This window comes from Anopheles coluzzii, chromosome 2 (assembly GCF_943734685.1).
Source record: "Anopheles coluzzii chromosome 2, AcolN3, whole genome shotgun sequence".
Classification (NCBI taxonomy): Eukaryota; Metazoa; Arthropoda; class Insecta; order Diptera; family Culicidae; genus Anopheles; species Anopheles coluzzii.
The window spans coordinates 16,431,063-16,450,494 of record NC_064670.1 but is presented as its reverse complement, the minus strand read 5'-3'; the positions used below and the strand labels follow the sequence as shown (position 1 = coordinate 16,450,494).

Below are 19,432 nucleotides of genomic sequence, written 5' to 3'. Positions count from 1 at the left end.
ACCGTTATTCGTTTCCAGGACGAGTCGCGTTTTTCGGAGCTGAGAACCGATAGGCTTCCGGTGCGTGGAAATGCACGTAAAGACTCTACCGTATCGTAAATTGCATAGGAAAAATTACCTTTTGTTTGTTGTTTTCGTGTGATTTTACTCATTCTATTCTTCTCTAACCGCCTAACCAAATCCAGCCATCCGCCTAGCCGTCCAAAACCCCCTTCGCCACAACCGCACCCATCCCCATCATCACCGCAAACACACTGGACCGGAGCACACCGTTCCCCGTGGGGAGAGTGTGGTAGTTGGTACCGCGCCACAAACAAAAAAGAAGAAACGAAACACACACACCCACATTCAGCACACGCGGTACAAACTCTCTCCTCGGGGCTGTTCGGTGGGGTCCGATCATCACCATTCACGCCCGTCGCGACATCCGTCGTCGTACCCACGGTGTCTCTCGTTCCATCCGGCGCGTGGAGAGAATCAGTTGGCAGGTATGTCCGCTGCCGATGTGCTTTGATTTATGTTGGCTTGATCGTTTTCGTGCTTTTCCACCTGCAAGAAGGAGGGAAGGTTAAATGTGTGGCGTGAGAACTAAGAACTGTGTGGAGGGCTGGAGGGTGTGAACGAGGAAACACTTACGATTTTCTTCACGTAGCTCAGCTGCCGCTGGTCGGAACTGTTCACGTTGTCTACTTTGTATGGAGGTGTTATCGTTACGTCTTTGCACACCACAATGTTTGGACCGGACCAGGTGACCTACAAAACAAAAAAGGACAAAACAGACAAAACAGTTTCAGAAGGAGGCCACTCTTAATGCAAATATGTTGTTAATTAGTAGAAAACAGCTGTTGTAACCTAGCTTAGCGGCTATCCGTCCGATGGCACAGTGTTCGCAGCAAGAACGTGAAGAAGCTTTGTCGCTCTCTTGCCAGTTTTGAGTGCGAACTTACCAATTTCATGCAAAGAGTAATATTTGCTTGCCCTCTTACCTGTTTGATCGTGCGTGCAATAGCCATGTAAAGGTTCTGACCCTCGGGACTGACACCGGCGGAAAGCGCGGATATCTGAAGCCGTTTCTGTTCCACCTGATTCCTGGCGCGGGTGCTCAACTGAAAGCGAAACAGGGAAGCGATACGGAACTTTAGCGAACGTGCACCGAGAGAGAGAGAGAGAGAAGAGGAACGAAAAAACGCGCGACAAAGGCACCGCAGGCAAGTGTTTGCGGGGTGCGGTTTGCATTGCAACGAAGGGTTGCAAGTGGTGGCTCCCGTTTTCCACGGGGGAAGCAAGCAGCCTGGTAACGCACTGGGCATTGATTGTAGGGCGGTCCACAGTGCCGCTCATACTTACGCGCTCGAGGTTTAGCGATAGTGGCTGCTCCGGAACTATGCAGACTTCCTTTTTCACCTGCACATCGCTGCACATTGCCAGATTGACGATGTAGACGTCGTTCAGTTTTGCTGATTTACTTGCCGACGGACATTCTGTTGATGGGGAGAGAAAGAGTTGGCGGGGGTAGGGGGGGGGGGGGGAGAGAAAGCAAGTTAAGGAAAACCCGTTGCGGGAGAGCGCGAAAAACATAACACCGGAACAATCGCCTCACTGGCCCACGGCAGCAGCAGCAGTAGCAGGGGGTTCCAGGGGCCAGCAAACCTTGGGAACATAAACAAAATAAATCGTAATCGCACGCAATCCATTCGGGATTGGATCACACCGAGTTGCAGGCATCAAAACTCGACCAACAACACCACCAGCACCGGATGATGCTGGCGGGCATGAGGCGATGTGCTGCTGCTGCTGCTGCTGTGTTGCTTTCTGCCCCATCCAGCGCCATTTGCGGAAAGGGGGTTTACTTTCACGCCACTTTGGAAAAGGATACTTAGTATGAGCATTTTCGTTTGCTGGTCGAACGCCAACACCTCGCCCTCGATGTTGGCATTGTAGCAGGTCGTACACTCCACCGTGCTGCCGATGGAGAAGCAGTCCTGTACCAGACCAGCCATTACGCGACACGGTGTTTTTGTATTTTCGTTCGAGCCGCTGCGTTTAGTATTCTGCTTCCCACTGCCTGGTCGTTTCGCACTGGCTTAGCTTTCTCAATCGTTCATTTATTATTATCAAAATGACAGAATTGCAGTTTTCTCCACAACATGACGTTTGGGCCAATGGGGAGAAACGCGAGCTAGCGCGTGCGAGAGGCTGCGTCATGGACCGGGCGGCCTTTTTGTATGCGAGCCGCCATGTTGGATTTGCTGAATGATCCGTTCAGCAGTTTTCTGGTGGTTCTAGGAAGAAATTTCAACTTCATTGCTGATAAGGCCGCTCTTTAGGGTTTCTTGATGGATGCAAAACGAACATCTTGAAGTTGCGAAATTATTCACGACGTTTTTTTTTTTCTTTGTGAAGAACAATTGTTTTGAGCATGTTCAATGCCAAGGTCTACATGACCTAACCTTGCCCGGAGAAATCAACACTTTTATCATTCAATTTCGCAGTTGGATAGAATTTGTTTGAAGTTAATGCTACTTTTTCTACGCTTAAATAAGATTAAATCTGCTTATGTTGTTTCTTGCGTCTCTAAAGTGTGGAAAAATGAATTACTTTTCCAAACAGACCGATCTGCATTGAATTCAAGAACGAAACCCGTCTGGAACTTTCTTTCGGTGGCTAATCGCTAAACAAAACCGACTGCAGCACAAATCCAACTTTCACAGTACATTCAAAATCACCTCCTGACTTCGCTCTCTTTACGAACTGAGCATAGAAAAATCAACAAACACTTCCAAGGACAATCAATTCACAGGAACAGGAAGGATAGAAATTTGTACTAAAACTTTAGCACAGCAAAGCAGCCAGCAATTGCTGAGCACAAATCCCGCTGGGCAAAAACCGGTTTTGGCCTGAGGCCACCGTTTATAGCCACGGGTTAGCGGGCCCTCCCGTTTCCTCCCGAGCAAACAGAACGCTCGAACCAGGGCACGTAAACAGACGCCAATGTGTCAGTCGGTTTTGGCAGGTAGAAAAATGCATGCGGCAGCAATCTTCGCAAAGAGAACGGGCAGCCGGTGTTCGAGATCGCCATGTTTGTATTAGCCAACATAAAACTCAATACACGTGTGCGTTGGTCGCCAGACTAAAGTGTGAATAAAATAGGAAATTCTTCAAATTTTCACCCAAATACAGTTTCTAACGCTGAGCGCTAAGGTGAGTGTTGGCCGTGGCCTATTATCCGGCGGGGGCCGCTGGTATTTCGCGAGATTTTTCCCATTTCGCCGGGTTGCGCGAGCTACGGCGCGGCGAACCACATGTATATGTATAGAGCTTTTGAAATTCCGCATCATTTCAGTGCCGCATTGCAAAAGCAGCCCCCCATCCCCTCAGTTCAGAATGATTGCCGGTCGTCCACTGTTGCTACTGTCGCTGCCAAGTCTCGCTATAATTGTGGGGCTGGTTTGGTACCGCCGCAAGTTTAAGCCGGACGCAGGCGATCGGGGCGGAGAAAAAAGCAAAGAATGTGAAAGTGCGATCTTGTCGCGCGGTGTCAGCAGCACGCTGGCAGAGCATGAGCCGGACATGCGACAGAGCTCGTCGCTGCCGATACAGCAACAGTCGGGCGGCGGTGGTAATGGTGCGGAAAACTGGGATAACTGTTCGGGCTCGGGTCATTCGTCGGCCGGGTCGTCGCGCTCGGCCCCGATAGACATCGTGCCGAACAAGAGCCCGTCCAAGGACGACCTGTTGGGCCGGTCGCACCTGCTCGAGCACGACAACGAGGAGCTGAGCTTCAGCCCGTCGATCGATTTGCCCGGCTCGGTCGTGTCGCGCTACCCGCAGAACCTGCGCAAGTTCAACCAAATGATGGAACCGACCAAGGAGCCGGTCGTGATCCGGCCGACCAAGGCGGCATCGCTGCAGAGCGGCCACTTCCGGGTGCCGGACGAGAACGGGAACGCTAACAGCGCCACGCCGGTCTCGCCCCGCTCGCCCAAGAAACAATCACCCCAGCCAAAGCCATACGCCGCTGCTACGGAGAGCGATCGGTTGAACGGAAACTGCGTGCCGGAGCCGGACGCCTCAACGATCGATGACGTATTTGACCCCAAGCCGGAATCGTTCGATGAGCGGAACGAACAGACGGGCAGCCCGCCGCTCAGCATCTGCAGCGTGCGCTCCGAGGATTCGGGCAAGGGTTCGAGCCCGCCCCACTCGGTCGGCCCGTCCGTCACGACGTACGAGTTCCTGGTGCCCGCGTTCCTGGTGGCCGGCATGCTCGGCAAGCAGGGCACGTTCGTGAAGCAGATCAAGCAGAAAACCGGCGCTAACGTCATCATCAAGCGCAACCCGGACACACACAACAGCAAGATCTGCACGCTCGAAGGCTCGCAGCAGGAAATTCAGGACGCGCTAGCGGTGATTCGCAAGAAGTTCCCGCAGAAACGGTTTCCCGGCCTGACCCTGCAGCGGATTGAGATTAGCCGCGTCGAAACGGTCATACCGCTGTCGCTGATGAATGACACGTGTTCGAGCGTAAGTGTTTGCGATTGCGATTCGATTCGCTGCCTTGTTATCGCTCGCTTTGGGCGGCAGGTGGTGCCACCCGCTGCCATCGGTATGACCTGTTGCTTCACCCTTCCCGTTCCATTTCTTCCGTTTCGAACCATTTCAGCTGCCGCTGGTGGAGGGAATCAACAATGACGTCGCCGTTAGCTGCATCATCAATGTGGGCCACCTGTTCGTGCACCAGCCGCTGCACCCCACCCACCTGACCCTGAACAGCATGCAGAACTCACTGAATCAAAGCTACACCCAGAGCGAGGCCCCCGCCCTGCCCGAGATCGTGCCGAATGCGGTTTGCGTTGCGTTCGTCGCGGGCAGCTGGTACCGGGCGCAGGTCGTGCAGAACGTCACGGAAAGCAATTTGGTTTTAGTGAAATACCTGGACTACGGCGGCTACTCGATGCTGCCCCCACAGAACCTTCGTCAAATCAGAACAGATTTCATCTCCGTACCGTTCCAATCGATAGAGTGTGTGCTATCCAACATTCAGCCGATTGGTAAGTCCGTTTTGGGCAACCGGACGAAATGTTCCAAAACAGGCCGTGTGGCTACATTGCTGCTGCTTGCTACTACTAACCACTATCCTACTATTCGCCGTTTCTTTCCAGATGAAAGCCAAAACACCTGGTCGGAGGAAGCCACCGAGCTGTTCCGTAGGTTAACAAGCAATGCTATCATGCAAGCACAAGTAGCGGGATATACTGCCGAGGGTATTCCGGAAATTTATCTATTCTCTTCAATAGCAAAAGATGTAAGTATTGGGCCGCCGTATGGTCTATCCACTCGAAGCGGTTGGTGTTGTTTTCGTTCTCCTTTTTTCTTTGCACCACAAAACAAACCAATCATCTGGATGGTTTTAAATTCATTCGCGCTCCATGCAAATGTACTGCTAATGATGTGTAAATTGTGAAAGCGTCCATTTTTTCTTCTTTTTTAACCTTTAAATTGAAGCAATCTCCCTTCTACTGTAGCTTATCAAAATTTAGTTCAGCAGTAGATGTTTATAGCTGCGGTTAGATTGGCGCCCTTATCTTGCCGACCACTTCTTCGGCTTTGAACGGGAGGTGGGAACCGGTGGGTTTTTGTGTCGTTGTCGTCGTCGTTGTTGCGGAAACTAAGCGATAACGCGTTTGATAATGAACTATTTTGTGTTTTGCTTTTTTTTTCCTCTCCAAGTGCGGCTGTGTTCGTGGCGCACTGATGCAGCAGATTCGAATGTTTTTAAATGATTGTTTGGTGTTTGTGTGTGCGTGTTAAAAAACACAATTTTATCGTTGGGTTTCATTGACTGTTGTTTTTTTATTATTATTTTGTTGTATTTATTATGTATTTCTTTCTCTATCTCACTGCAACTAGCGCAAGCTCTAACCATTGTAACAATTTTTCTCCCCTTTTCTTTTTCCTGTTTTTTTCAGAACGTAGTTTTCATTAATCAAGAAATGGTTGCACGCGGATACGCCAGATGGATTGACTGAATTGTATGTACGCAAAGTAGGTGAACAAATTATTAACAAATTTAAAAATGCATATTATAAGGAAAAAAGAAACAGTGAGATTGAAGATAGTGAGCTCGTGCTACGGAAAGCATGATAAATGGAAAGCTAAAACGGGGGAGACTGAGCGAGGCGCAGTACTGCCAACGGTGTCAGCGGACGGGTGCAGCCCGGTTTGCTGGTGGTGATATTAAGGGCGCGGGAAAGGACGTGGATATGGAAATGCATCGATGCAACGGGCAATGGCGGACAATTGAGAGGCACCACCCCGTACCTCACAGCATTTCGGACAACACTTAACAACTAAAACTACCGCCCGGCTAGGCTTCCGGTTCACTCTCACCCTTCTCTCCCGCACACGCTCTACTACATTAGTATCCAGTTTTGGGTATGCTGCACCGGAACCAAACATAACAGCTCTCGTGCGCGTGTACTCATCCAACCACGGTTCTCCTTTTGTTTCGCGTCCCACACCTGCCACCAACAACGACGCTCCCCGCGTGTTCTGTTGACCATCATCATCGTCATCACTGTGTCATGGCACCCGAGAAGAAGCTCCCTATCATTCATGTTCATTACTACATCCTTCCTCGTTACTGTTACAATGATTAAAACGAAGAAAACTTGTGAATACTACGTTTAAAAGAAAACCATAAGAATGCGAAATCCCGTCGTTCAAGTTTTTTTTTTGTCTTCACTTATAATTGCAGCTAAGGCAATTTATTATTTTAGTTATTTTTAATAAGGGTATTTATGAAATAAATTCAACAAAATTAAATTGATCTTACGTTTGCGCTGTTAGCGCTGTATGTTATGTACGTGTGCGATACAACCAGGAAAGAAAAGCTACACGCGGGGAGCTGTGAATCATCGAAAGAAAATTCTCTTTCCCCCCAAAACATGATGGTGAGCTCTTTGACCAGTGGGCAGGAGCAGCAGCATCAGCAGCAATAGAAGAAAAGGGGACCGTTTAAGCTGTTAACTCAATACGGTTCTGTCGTCTCACTGGTGATGGTGGTTGCGTTACGCAGATACAGTTCTAAATTTAGTTACGGCTCCGCATTAATTAGGCCAAATTCGAGGTGCCGTTCGACGCCTGTGCAATACAGTTGCTTATTTTAAGCGTCAAACAGCGAATAACGAGACGACAATGAAGAGTCGGAGTGCGTACGTGGAGAGAGCCAGAGAGCTCCAATAAGGAGAGTGTCTTTAGTTTTTCCACACCGTATGCAGCATCGCTCCAAACATTCCCGCACGCAATTTAAACTCTACGCACAGGAACGAGAAGTATCTTTTGCGCATTTTCTTTGGCGTGTGATAACATTCTGCTTTTGTTGTTTTTGCTGCACCTACCCTTTGTCAATCGAACGAATCGGTGGGGCGGCAACGGCGACGACGACGACGACGTAACGACGCGTTCAACTTTCAGAAAAGTCGTTTGGCGTGTGTGTGTGTTGTGCATTACTTTCAAATCTTTAGAGAGCACAACACTACTGCTACGACACCGCCCTGCATCCGCTTGGCGCTCAGCGTGGCCGCGTGTTCAACTTTCGCCAAAGCCATTGCGTCTACACGTTGCGTTTTCGTTGCTATCGTTGCGCTGCTCCGAGCAGCAGCAGCAGCAGCAGGTTACGGCGAGGTTTGACCGGTTTGACGAAGATTATTGTTATGTTGTTGTGTATCGCTGGCTCTCTTTTAAATATTAATGGGTCAATGCAGTGTCGATATGAATCACGCACCGCGAATCGGCGCAAAGCGTGTGTGGGGCTGTGAATGTGGACTACGGTAGCCGCCATTGATTGATCACCGCACGGTCCTGCCGGTCCTTTTTCGTGAAGGGGGTTTTATAGCTTCATGGTAGTGCATTTTTAATGTGCTTTGTATTGTACCGCGCTGGTAGTGTGTGAGGATAATAGCAATAACGGTTTTATGGCCTGTTGCAAGGAAAAGGTTTGAAGTATGCACGACTGCGATCGAACATCGGTTATTGGAAGCTACACTCTCTGTTCAATCGTCTTGCATGTAGCTTTGAAATTCTAAAAAATGTTTATTCCTTGAACTAAGAATTAACAATCGTATCTGAATCGATTGGCTAAATTAATTCTATAAGAACTTCTTATTTGGCTCTTGGAATTGATCCTCGTTGGACACAGATTCCAGAAGATTTTAATGTTTTCACCCAGATTACTTTTTTGGAAATGTTAGTTGTCATTTTCCTTCTGCTAACGAATGCAGGGACGGGAATAAAGTTTCAAAATTTACGTCTTGCGTTGCACATGGATGTTTTTTACTTATAGATTTCCATCATTCGGTTCCACGCCATTTTTTCAACCCGTTTCGGGATCCAAATTGGTTGCTTCACGCGTGCCTTTCTGTAAGCGCAGTAACTTATTACCTTCACTTGATCCTATTACTCTAATCGATTCATGATAATATTTATTTAAATGATATCAACTCGTTTCTTGAGATCTGTGTCAAGACATGAAATTTTTTTAAAATTTTGGAAGATTTGGTAAATTCTAGATACAGATATCTAGATACAGTAAATTCTAGATACAGATATCTGAACTATGATGCCATTGGTCTGTGTCCACAGCAAACTATGCGGACATCTTTCAGGGATTTTGGAGTCGCTGCAAACGGTACCGAGAATGAAGGAAAGTTGATCGGAAGCGCTGAAAGTTTATTGAATTTACAAGCAAAAAGTACTGCGTTCACTCTAAGAAAGGATCAGCAATTACAGGCGATCGGTACTCTGAATTTTAGTAGAAAGTATGAAGTTTTGCACTAGAAATTGTATGTCTTCTATATAATTCTGAAGGGCAAGTGATGGAGCAGTGCGCAAAGAACCTTGAATAGTAGATAAACGTGGCAACAACCAAACTGACCAAACTGGCACCAAACTGACTAAAGTGGCTTTACTAACTTACAACCCAAGAACTATGTTGCAGTGATGTACATATAGATGCATTTTATAAAATCGTCCAAGATTTCACCAAGATTTTGGGTCAAAGATCGGCACTAACAACAGCATGGAAGCGGAATTGTGCGCATCCTTGCCTGTCAATCGGTCATTCTATAGCCGGAGGAAACAGTTCACTTCTAAGAACCTGTTGCAACTGTCAAATCTATGTCACACCTTTATTTATTTAATTAATTAATTATTAATTTATTTATCTAAAAAATCATTTCACCTCTCCACCTATGGATTTACAATATTTGACTCATAACTAAGGAGAGGAAGGACTGTAGCGAGATTAGACGGAATTATAGCAATGGAGTAATGGAGTTACGGAGTGGGAAGGGTAATAGTGTTGCGTTGAAGGGAGGGGAAGGTTCCTACGTCGTAGTCGAAAAGATCGAAATGGTCATTAAAGGTCGCTAACACCCGTAGGAATGGGTCATTCTGGCCGTACCAGGGGTTCTATAAAATTCGATGTGTTCGAAATTCTGGGGCGTAAGGAACGAATACCGTCAGTACACACATACGCCTCTGAGCCATGGACACTGTTCAGATCTGACAAAACCCTCCTAGCCGCGTTTGAGAGGAAGAAGCTTAGATTTTGACCCCGTATGTGGGGAAGAATAAATGTGAAGCCGATGAAATGACGAGCTATACGAACTGTACGGCGATCTTACTGTCGTGCGGCTTATCAATCCCATCAGACTCCGTAAAGTTCTTTTAGGCCGTCCAAACGGACAGAGAGGGCGTGGTAGGGACAAGTTGAGTTAGTAAGATGGCGTGGAGGTGTCCACCATTAAGACCACGTTAACGACTTTGGCAGCGGTTGCGGACACTCCTGCAGCAGGCCAAGACCACAAAGCGGTTGTAGCGTTGGATAAAGCCCGTGTCTTTGAAAATGTTGCCAACTCGTATGGACGAACCTGTCAAACTGATGTTGTGGGAACATTGTTGATGCAAGAGAAACGAATCAATTTAAAACATTTGTGTGAAAACAGGCTTCTTGTATTCCAGCAATAAAGAAAGCTATATTCTTCTACTTGCCGTAACGTCGTACGCGGACATGCAGTCCTGTACAGGCTTGCGAGACTTATCAAGCGCCACGCAGCTAGACTGTTTTTGTTTTACACTAAAACTTAAAACAACCACCGCTACATTTAGTGTTTTTGATGCTGCTAGAGATGCTGCTGTGTGTGTTTATTGGTCAGTTCCCATGATTTTTGGTGCGTTTCCAGGATTTTTTTGATCGTATCCCATAGATTTTTGGTTCGTTCCCATAATATATTTGTATTTTCCGATTGGATATCAATACAATTGGACCAAAAAATCTTGGGAACGCACCAAAAAAAATATGGGAACCCACCAAAAAATTGATGGAAACCAACCAATAAATCGTGGGAAACCTTGTGAATGGATCGAATAATGATCTTTCCCTGCAGGTTGTTCGATATTACTACCATACCAATCCGAGGTGATAACTGTCTTTTAATTTAACAAAAAAAAAACTTTGATACTTAAAGTAAACTGTCATTGCAGTCCACGAACGGATGGAAGCCTTTTATCGTAGGCTCATTCTCATTTGGGGTTTTTCGAAAAAGCCGCCCTTTGCCGTGCCGCTACACTCCAGTGCACCTCCGGTTCGGCGTCGACACCGTTTCCGGGGCATTCTTTTGTCTTATTAGTATATTTTAAAAATTAATGCATGTTGCTAGCCTTCAGTGCAATTAATTATCCTGCGTGTGTGTGTGTATATGTGCTTCGTTCCATGAAGTCAGCTCGTTAGGTGTTTTTTTGTTCTTCTTCTTTTCCGTCTTTTTCTATTGTATCGACAAACGCGAATGCATTATATAAGTAGTTTGTGGTTAAACATTATGTAAAACCATCTACATGCTAGGTTTAATATACACAAAAAAACATACACAGACACACACTCACAGCACCAAAAAAAAACCCCAAAAATCGACCAAAACGTCCAAAAAATACAAATACCCTTTCTGGGGGATGATGGCATGTACCGATATTTCACCGACCTCGTCACTGCGGCCACCGTTGCAACCGTTCCCCTTTGTACGCCCTGCTGGTGGATTTTGTCCACCGATTTGCAGGTGTGACTGCAGGGAGCTTCCGCTCTTCTTAACCTCACTCCCCTCTTTCTCCCCCTCCCCCTCCCTTCACCTTGGGATGGGATCGGTGCAGCGTGTCACGCCCGGTTATATGTGAGTGCAATAAAACATATAAAGTATTTGCCCGATACTAACCAAACATAATCTGCGCCGCCCGGTCGGAAGGGAACACCATCCACCTTCACCTCCACCGCTCGATAACACCCACCCCCGTATGGTGTCATAAGTGAAGCATTTTATTATATCCTAGATCAGGGACACGGGAGAGACAACCCTCATACCCATTCCCAAAAACAAAACAAAAAAAAGAAGGAAGCAAAACCAAACCCATCGCAACAAAACCAAAAAAAAAAAAATTGACAAAAAATGCAGTGGGACGCGAAACAAAAAAAGACACCACGCGAACCAATCGAAAGTGTGCAGCAGTAAAATAATAAGAATTAATTATCGCCGAAACAACAAAAGCAAAATAATTATGCACTTTTGCAGCGGGCTTCCCATACCTTCCCGTGACAGTCTCTCTCTTTCTCTCTCTCCATCCCCCTATTGCACTAGTTCTCTCCCCAACTCCCTTTACTATTGGGATTTAAAATGAGCTCTCTCGAAATGAGGCTACCAACAAGGACATGGGAAGGAGCGGGGGACACGGCCAGGAGGCAGGGCTGTTGATATGCAAAATGAGAAACGCGTCACGCATATGTCCAGTAGCAGCCCTCAGCAGTGTCCCGTTTCGTCCGATTATTGGTGGCCTGGCCAGAAGCCACCCGTACTCGTACTCGTTGCCCGGACAGCGACCAATTTTCGGACAGTAAATAGAGCTGGATGGTGTAAATAATTATTTTTAACTATTGTTTGGCTTGCTGGCTGCAACCGGCATGTTTCAGCATGCCATTGCAACAACGGGGGTTGAGAGTGGTAGGTAAGCTTATTTCCCCAGCAACTCCAGCCAAGTCGGTGCAATTTGATTGCTCTTAACACAAGACCTGAATCCGCCTTTACCAGTGCGCTGCTGTTGTAAGTTTTTAGGAAGGTATTGGAAGAGAGTGTATCTTATCAGAGCATCGCTTTGTTACTTCCCAGTGAAAGCCAAATCCATGGCAAGTACGTTTTGCATCGTTTTGCATTCAGCAGTACCACCCCACTCAACAAACATAATAATCATGATACTATCCGCTTTGTGGGTTTCGTTTTTTTTCTGCTGGTTGTTTCTACCCACTGCGGTAAGGGTAATAAGCAAAAAATGTATGCACATAATAATATATAAAACAACGAAAAACACAAACCAAAAAAAAAAACACACAATCACATATAATTCAAAACTGACCAATCTGAGCTCGCCCTGGCAACAACAATCGTATTGATTTTGGAGCAGCTTGAACAAAGTTAAAATATAAAAAAAAACGAAACAAACTGATTTAAAAAAAATGCACTGCAATTGACAATATTTGTCATTTTCGATATCCACTTACTCTTTCTCCTTTCTCTCTCGCGATCTCTCTCTCTCTCTCTCTCTCTCTCTCTCTCTCTCTCTCTGTGCGGTACAGAACAAATTTTGATGCGTTGAATTATTTTCTTTCAAATGAATTATTATCATCTCGCTTGGTTGTTGTACGTGATGCGCGAGAAAACAGCGCGAACCGACTGTGTGGGTGAGGGGACGTTTTGTGCGCCGTTTAAAATCCTTTTCGAACTATTCCGCAATGAGTGTTGTTAATATGTTAACGTAAGATATTTTAAGCAATGGTTTAGAGATCCTGTTCCTGAGATCACTGATGCTTTACTACTTGCCAGTGGGTTTGAAGTACTCCTTGTGTGGGAGCTTTTACTATTCATCCCGTGTGTCACGTGGTGGGGCCCGATTTTTGCACGACCGACTAGTATTGATTAAGACGATGTTCATTGTTTTATTTACACAGAATACTTATCGTAATAAGAAGACGGACAAAAACAATAATTTATTTGTCTATCCTGTTATGACGCATAGCCTAACTCTCTCAGTGAAGGCCAAAATCAGCATTAATTTAGCATTTAGTTTAATGACAAAGAGTTCTGGATCGTTTTGGTTCTTAGATTGGAAAGCTACGGAAAGAGAAAGCTGTTTTGGTGGAGGAGCCAATGGAGATAGGGAATAATGTTTAGACTGCCTGTTGTAGATAGTTGTTACATGAAGTCAATACATCGTACCTAGTCATGAAAGCTGTTATAGTTTTCCCTCTTTTGCAATATCTTTGATCTTTAATGTAGATTTTATGATAAGAAAAGTCCCGCCGGTCCCGTGGTACATTCGTCAGCTTAACAACGACTTCACAACATACCAATCGAGGGTTCAAGCTTAGTATGGACCTGGACCGTCCCTCCGTAGCAAGGACTGGCTATATCTGGTTACTGAAGATACTAAATAAGTCCCGAGAACCTCTGCAGGCTGGCATGTCCGCGAAGAACGTTACACCTAATAGTAGAAGATAAGAGATGTTCAAATGAATGCTAAGAGAGAGAGAGAGAGAGAGAGAGAGAGAGAGAGAGAGAGAGAGAGAGAAGAGAGAAAGTGGAACATTAAAATGTGCTGTTGTATTCCAATATGGACCTCGGAATGGCGCAGTATATTGTTTTTTAGGGTACATTACATCCTAAAACGCTTAACATATCATAAGCGCAAAATAGTTAGAATGAGGCCGTACAGTTGAGGGAAGTGTAGTTTGTGGAATAAGTCGATAGTCAATAAGAGTCAGCAATTAAGCCGGTCTCATGGTACTCGTACGACTTAACAACATGCCTGGCATGGGTTCAAGCCCCAACTAGACGGTGACGCCATACGTAGGACTGACTATCCTGCTATGGAGGGTATTCTAAAAGTCACTGAAAGCCAAGCCCACAAGTAGTGGTACAGGCAGGCCTTGACCGACAATGGTTGTTGAGCCAAAAGAAAAAGAAGTAGAAGAAGAAGAGTCAACAAACTGATAAACCAAGTATCAAACTGTATGCTGCCTAGATGGCTCGAAGAACTGTCAACTATCGGCATGCGGCTGACGACCAATGCTTTACCGATCACTGGTCTAATGAAACACCAAATTCATGATAGTTAGACTGACCAGGCAGAGTTGATAAAAACGGGACAAATAGTTTAAAAAAACACAAAACTACGGAATGTTCTAAGAAGATAAGAATTCGGATAACATTTTTCTTTACTTTGAATACAATACACATTTACTTCGACGTTGAATGTTTATTTTCTACACTGAACACGTATATAGCTGAAACTAGAAACTTCAGAGTATTTTTTTAAAATTACAGAGCGATTGTTTTATTTTTTTTCGTAAAACGTTTCGTAACATTGAAATACTTCTGAACTACCGAACCTAACCAACTGCCGAACAACTTATTTCAACTGGATCAGTACTGACAGGACGAACGTACATTACATATTCTACGGCAGTAAAGAACTCACGGTACTCTAGCGACTTGTTTATGTTTTACTGACGCGCACTCAACGTTTTGTAACTGAAACTAATTCTTGATTTCATTCCTTCACCTCCATAACAATTTTTCTATAAAACCAATTAGACCAGCATATTAAAAGGGGGAGAAGTTAAGAATTTTCACGCATACGACGGGACATTAACTTTTGGTGTAAAAGACGGGACTCTCTCGTTAAGCACGGAACGCGTGGTCGAACCTAGTGGTAGCGCGTTGTTTGTGATAACGTATAGTTTATTTACAGTTAACTATATTGACAGTAGTATAGCTTAACTGGGAATTTACAAATTATAGACTACAGTAGTTATAGATTTACAGTAATGTTGCTTTTTCTTCTTTTTCTGTCTGTACCATTAGTGAGCTTATAATTCATGGACTTATAGGGTTTCTCTTAACATCGGAAGCGAATTCAAACCCGTAAAATACATTTGAACAATAACAATGGAATCTCGAATGATCAGTCATTGGTTGTTCGGTATACGCTCGACATTCATTTGACAATGTGGAATAGGGATTTTACGGATTGAAAAAGAAGCTTACAGTGTTGAGAGCTGGCTAAAGAAAACACTGTTTTATGATTACTCATAGCAGGATAGTCAGTCCTACATATGGAATCACTGTTATTTTGGGGGCTTGAAGCCATGACGAGCATGTTGTTGAGTCGTGTGAGTTGACGACTGTACCATGAGACCGGTCCGTTGTAATGTTACTTACTGAAGGCTGAATCGAACATTATTATTTTATTATTATCTCATTCAAATTTTCATTTTGAACAAATAAGCTCACTAGAATAACTACTTAAATGGCGCAACGATTGAAATTGGTGCCTAGGTCCTGCCTTAAGCCACGAATGGATTTAGTAGCTATCTATTACATTTACCGGTAGCTAGATTGTTAGTCCTAGGAATGGGGAGCTCGGTCCATACAGGTCTTGAACTTATGACGATCATATTGCTATTTTGCATTTTGTAACTCATTTTTCCACAAACCTAAAAACTGAAACTTTTTCTTTAGCTTTTCATTTTTCGTTTATGCTTTCCTCACACGGGAAGAATATGAGAGGCAGGGGGAAAAAAGTCAAAAAGAGTTTAAAATGTATTTCTTGGTAGATTTACGTGTCTGATCGCTTTGCGATTATTTTACGGCTGTTGTATGAAAGTTATTATTGCATGCGATGTTGATCCCATGTTTGCATGAAATGAGCTAATTCTAAATATTACTTGCGTACTGCACCACTTACATTAGGTGCATGCATCAAGTTAACTTCCCGATAAACATTATAAAAAAGTATTAAATGTGTCTACAAATCTTTCAAAATTCCTTCCAGGAGTGACTTATTAATTACTTGGACCCATGAAACACGGTTGGTTAAGTCCTACGAATGGACGACTTTACTACGGCACCGGCTTCCATGAAACTTTAGAATTATCCCATTAATAATGTACGTAAGCAAATTATGTGGTCTTTGGATACCTTTTAAACACAAGATATACTTATATTGATATCTTAAAGTTAAATACTTAAGTTCTTGCTGTATTGATCCGCTGATAGATCAACAAACAGTTGCAAATTATTCAGCTTTTCTATGTAATTTTAGCATTAATCGTATATAGCTTTCGTTTTATAAAACTACCGTCTTTAAACAAAAAAGGGAAAGTGTGACAATTTCCTACATGCACAGACGGTGCGTCATACGAAGCCATTCTTCATTTCGCGGTCATTTGACTGCCTACCTCTTCCCTATCCTTTCCCTATTCCGCCTGCAACACGTCTCGTCATTTGCGGAAAAGATTACAAAATTGCATTTTAGCACCAAATGGCTTTTGGATCATTGCCTTTGTCGTATGCTCTCACCGCAAGTAGGTCATACGGACAAATTAGACAGCTTTCGCACAATCATCGCCGGTTGTTAGTGGTTTGTTGTGGTTGATTTTTTGGCGCTGCTCCCGTCGGCGGTAACGACGTGCTCAGAATTTCAGACGATCATTTGAGGCGCGTAGCGCGTTTGGGGAGCAATCTTTGCAAATAGTCTCCACATTTCTCCGGATGCCTGGATGCGCACGTTGTTGATGACAAAGCAACACTATAGGGGGTTACCTACCAAATGATGGCACTGAATTGAAATCCGGTTTCGTTTAACACGTTTTTTTACCTAACATTTATTTATGACGGTATTTTGGTAGAAAAGCTTAAAAACTGAAAAGAATAGTTGAAGAAATTCGATATGCATATAGTACATCGATTTTCATTGTCTTCAATTTGAGTACTAAAACCCGACAATAGTTGAACCAAATCACCAAACCATGATTGCTATTTCGTCTTTTTATTGAGACGGAATGAAGAACTCGCTATTAATTTTCGAGCACATAGACATATGAAGGCAATTTGAACACAAAAATTGCAAATATTAGTATGATTGTAAAAATGTCCTAAGATCATGGGACTTCTTAACGTTGTTTCACTCTTTACTGAGATTTTGTGACGGCTTATCAAAAAGATTTAAATAGTTTCTGCGGTTTACTTTAGCATTTGATTGAAAACAATTTAATCGTGGGTATTTTTGAAATATTTTAAAATATGTACAAAATAACTACAAACACGGTCTAGTATTGTATCAGACTTTTAGCTTAATTTTTAATAAAAAAAAAGCATGGTAGGACCTACCTACCTACATGTTAGGACACCAGTGTCTTATTTTAGTCAAATCATTCTTAATTCTATAACCGTACGTTAAATTATTCTGTTTCATTCATTTAAGCATCTAATATTTTGAGTACATTAACAATCTTAGCAATCTTACAAAAAATATAACACACAGAAAATCCTTCATCTATGGCTCAACAAAATTTGAGGGCTGAAGTCCTCAATACTCTTTATACTGTCGATTCCATAGGTAATTAAATGCTCTTGGGGTTAGTATGATGCTATTGGTTTAGGAGAAAAGATTCCATAGTTAGATTTTTTAGCTAGCTTAGCTTATATTACCCAGGTAGTAAAGTAAAAACAGCACCTAATAGAATAATACAAGCTCAGATCGAACAAACGAGGGACTTGAGACTATGGAGATCAGTAAGCTTGGCAAGCAGTGTTCTAAAACTAGCTCGATCGAACCGACTGCCTTCAGGGCTGTGTAGCGGAATTTGGGGCAAGTGTGCCATACGGGGCAAGAGTGCCACCAAGCATTTTTCCTTAAAAACTTTAGTTTAATGATCAATTGTGTATACAGTTGGTTGCTTTCCAATGACTAGGTATACTGAGCCGAATTTCATATAGACCAATCGATATTTCCCATTGTTTTGAACTGATTTATATTGAGTTTCAAAATTGAGCAGAATATTATAATTTTTGAATCCAATCAAATAAGCTCTCAAAAATCATGCGAACAATCAACCGAGAAAATATTTACACCACCGTATAGCTGAGCAAAAAACGTGAATTTTTTTGTGAGGTTAGTTGAAAAAAACTTTTTTTTTTGTCACTGAAAAATTCAATTTCAAAAAAGTTACAACTTTTGGGGCAAGTGTGCCATCTCTGTTTGGGGCAAGTGTGCCACCATCTTTCATAGGCGCGAGCTGTCAAAAATGTAAACATTGTTGTAGCGTGCTGCGGAATGGTGCGCTATTGTGAGCGGATTCCACGCCAGAAAAACAGAACAGTAACAAACCATATTGTGGTACAGTTGGTGGTCAAAAAGGGTTCATTGGTGACTAAATACATGTAGGAATACATACACTAGTGGTACAAACGTAATTATTTCCTATTATCTAAGAAATACGGTTATTTTACGGTCTTGCCCCATACGAGTGGCACTTTTGCCCCATAGCCCAAAAAAGAACGTCTTTTTGGACCCTTTTTAAAACGCTTCAAAAACTGTTTTGTTTGCACTTTTTTCAAGCGAAACTCATTTATAAGTAGGAAATAGATGTAAAATGGTTATGAGATTTAAATCGGCTCTTGAAAAACATGTTTTAATGAGTTATAACTTGAAATGCTTAAGGTGGCACACTTGCCCCAAGTTCCGCTACACAATAGCTATCGGAAACGCTTCATGCTGCAAAATACATAATTCGCTGGTGGACGACGCCGTTTGGTACACAAGCATCTCGAGCACCCTGGCAGTAGCGCACATCGATGTGCCGCACCGTTTTAAGGTGTTTTTAATTTCAACGCCTGAGAAACTGTTAATATGATGTACAGCATAAGCAAACCATTATATCACATAAATTACTCAAGCCTAAGTAAAGCAATAAATTAAACGTCTCATTTGCTGTGTCCTGTAAATATGGCCCAAACAATGAAATACGTTAGGTCATTGGGGACTAACCGCAAACAAAATGTTTGCAATAAATACACTTTTCATGATACTTACATTTCTATAATCGTTGGTGGAGATACATTCAGCTACATATTGTATTCAACATTCAAGATATATGGGGCTGTCGGTCAAGTGAGGTAACAGCAACACACATTACCTCAACAAAAGCGTTTACTAAATAATAAAGCGTTAACATAAACGCTCTCGCTATGAGTTATGAATAGAAAAGCTTTCAAATCTCACGTCACGAACACTCAACAAGATCAAACGATCATAAACAGGACAAGGTAGGAGAAGATTAAAAAACACACACATTGCTAACATATTTCACATTCAATTAGTTGCAACGATTGGTCTTTCAGCCGGGCAACAATGCCGTTACGGTGCGAAAGGTGTGAGTGTGCCACTAGCAATGGATACAACGCTCAAAATCAGTGCTCAATGTATCCGTTTCATTGAAACTGCTGTTTATTACCGCTGGCAGATGGAAAATGATGTTATGCAGAGCACG

The 19,432-nt window shown here is 43.6% G+C and overlaps 2 protein-coding genes across 3 annotated transcripts; one reads left to right on the top strand and one right to left on the bottom strand.

Moving 5' to 3' along the window:
- Positions 1–96: 96 nt before the first annotated feature.
- Positions 97–2,161, bottom strand: LOC120953202 (LSM12 homolog A). The gene is made up of 5 exons (XM_040372959.2): positions 1,877–2,161; positions 1,348–1,481; positions 987–1,106; positions 637–753; positions 97–549 (listed from the first exon to the last, which is right to left on the bottom strand). Exons 1-5 carry the CDS (start codon positions 1,998–2,000, stop codon positions 478–480), a joined length of 567 nt encoding a protein of 188 aa, XP_040228893.2. The 5' UTR covers positions 2,001–2,161; the 3' UTR covers positions 97–477.
- Positions 2,162–3,014: 853 nt separating this feature from the next.
- On the top strand, positions 3,015–6,834 carry LOC120953196 (A-kinase anchor protein 1, mitochondrial). 2 transcript variants are annotated; one of them, XM_040372944.2, is made up of 5 exons: positions 3,015–3,201; positions 3,317–4,524; positions 4,664–5,051; positions 5,163–5,305; positions 5,970–6,834. In XM_040372944.2, the coding sequence occupies exons 2-5, from the start codon at positions 3,385–3,387 to the stop codon at positions 6,027–6,029; spliced, it is 1,731 nt and encodes a 576-aa protein (XP_040228878.2). In that variant the 5' UTR covers positions 3,015–3,201; positions 3,317–3,384; the 3' UTR covers positions 6,030–6,834. The 2 variants fall into 2 exon arrangements, with proteins under 2 accessions (XP_040228878.2, XP_040228877.2); XM_040372943.2 differs by having other exon boundaries at positions 3,016–3,201; positions 3,344–4,524.
- The last annotated feature ends 12,598 nt before the right edge of the window (positions 6,835–19,432 follow it).

Bases quoted from the DNA above. Each gene is read 5' to 3' on its own strand.
- LOC120953196 (XM_040372944.2), top strand. From the start codon at position 3,385: ATGATTGCCGGTCGTCCACTGTTGCTACTGTCGCTGCCAAGTCTCGCT. The intron at 4,525-4,663 runs GTAAGTGTTTGC...GAACCATTTCAG, and splicing joins TGAATGACACGTGTTCGAGC to CTGCCGCTGGTGGAGGGAAT. The intron at 5,052-5,162 runs GTAAGTCCGTTT...GTTTCTTTCCAG, and splicing joins ATCCAACATTCAGCCGATTG to ATGAAAGCCAAAACACCTGG.
- LOC120953202 (XM_040372959.2), bottom strand. From the start codon at position 2,000: ATGGCTGGTCTGGTACAGGACTGCTTCTCCATCGGCAGCACGGTGGAG. The intron at 754-986 runs GTAAGAGGGCAA...TTTGTTTTGTAG, and splicing joins TTGCACGCACGATCAAACAG to GTCACCTGGTCCGGTCCAAA. The intron at 550-636 runs GTAAGTGTTTCC...TCCTTCTTGCAG, and splicing joins TGAGCTACGTGAAGAAAATC to GTGGAAAAGCACGAAAACGA.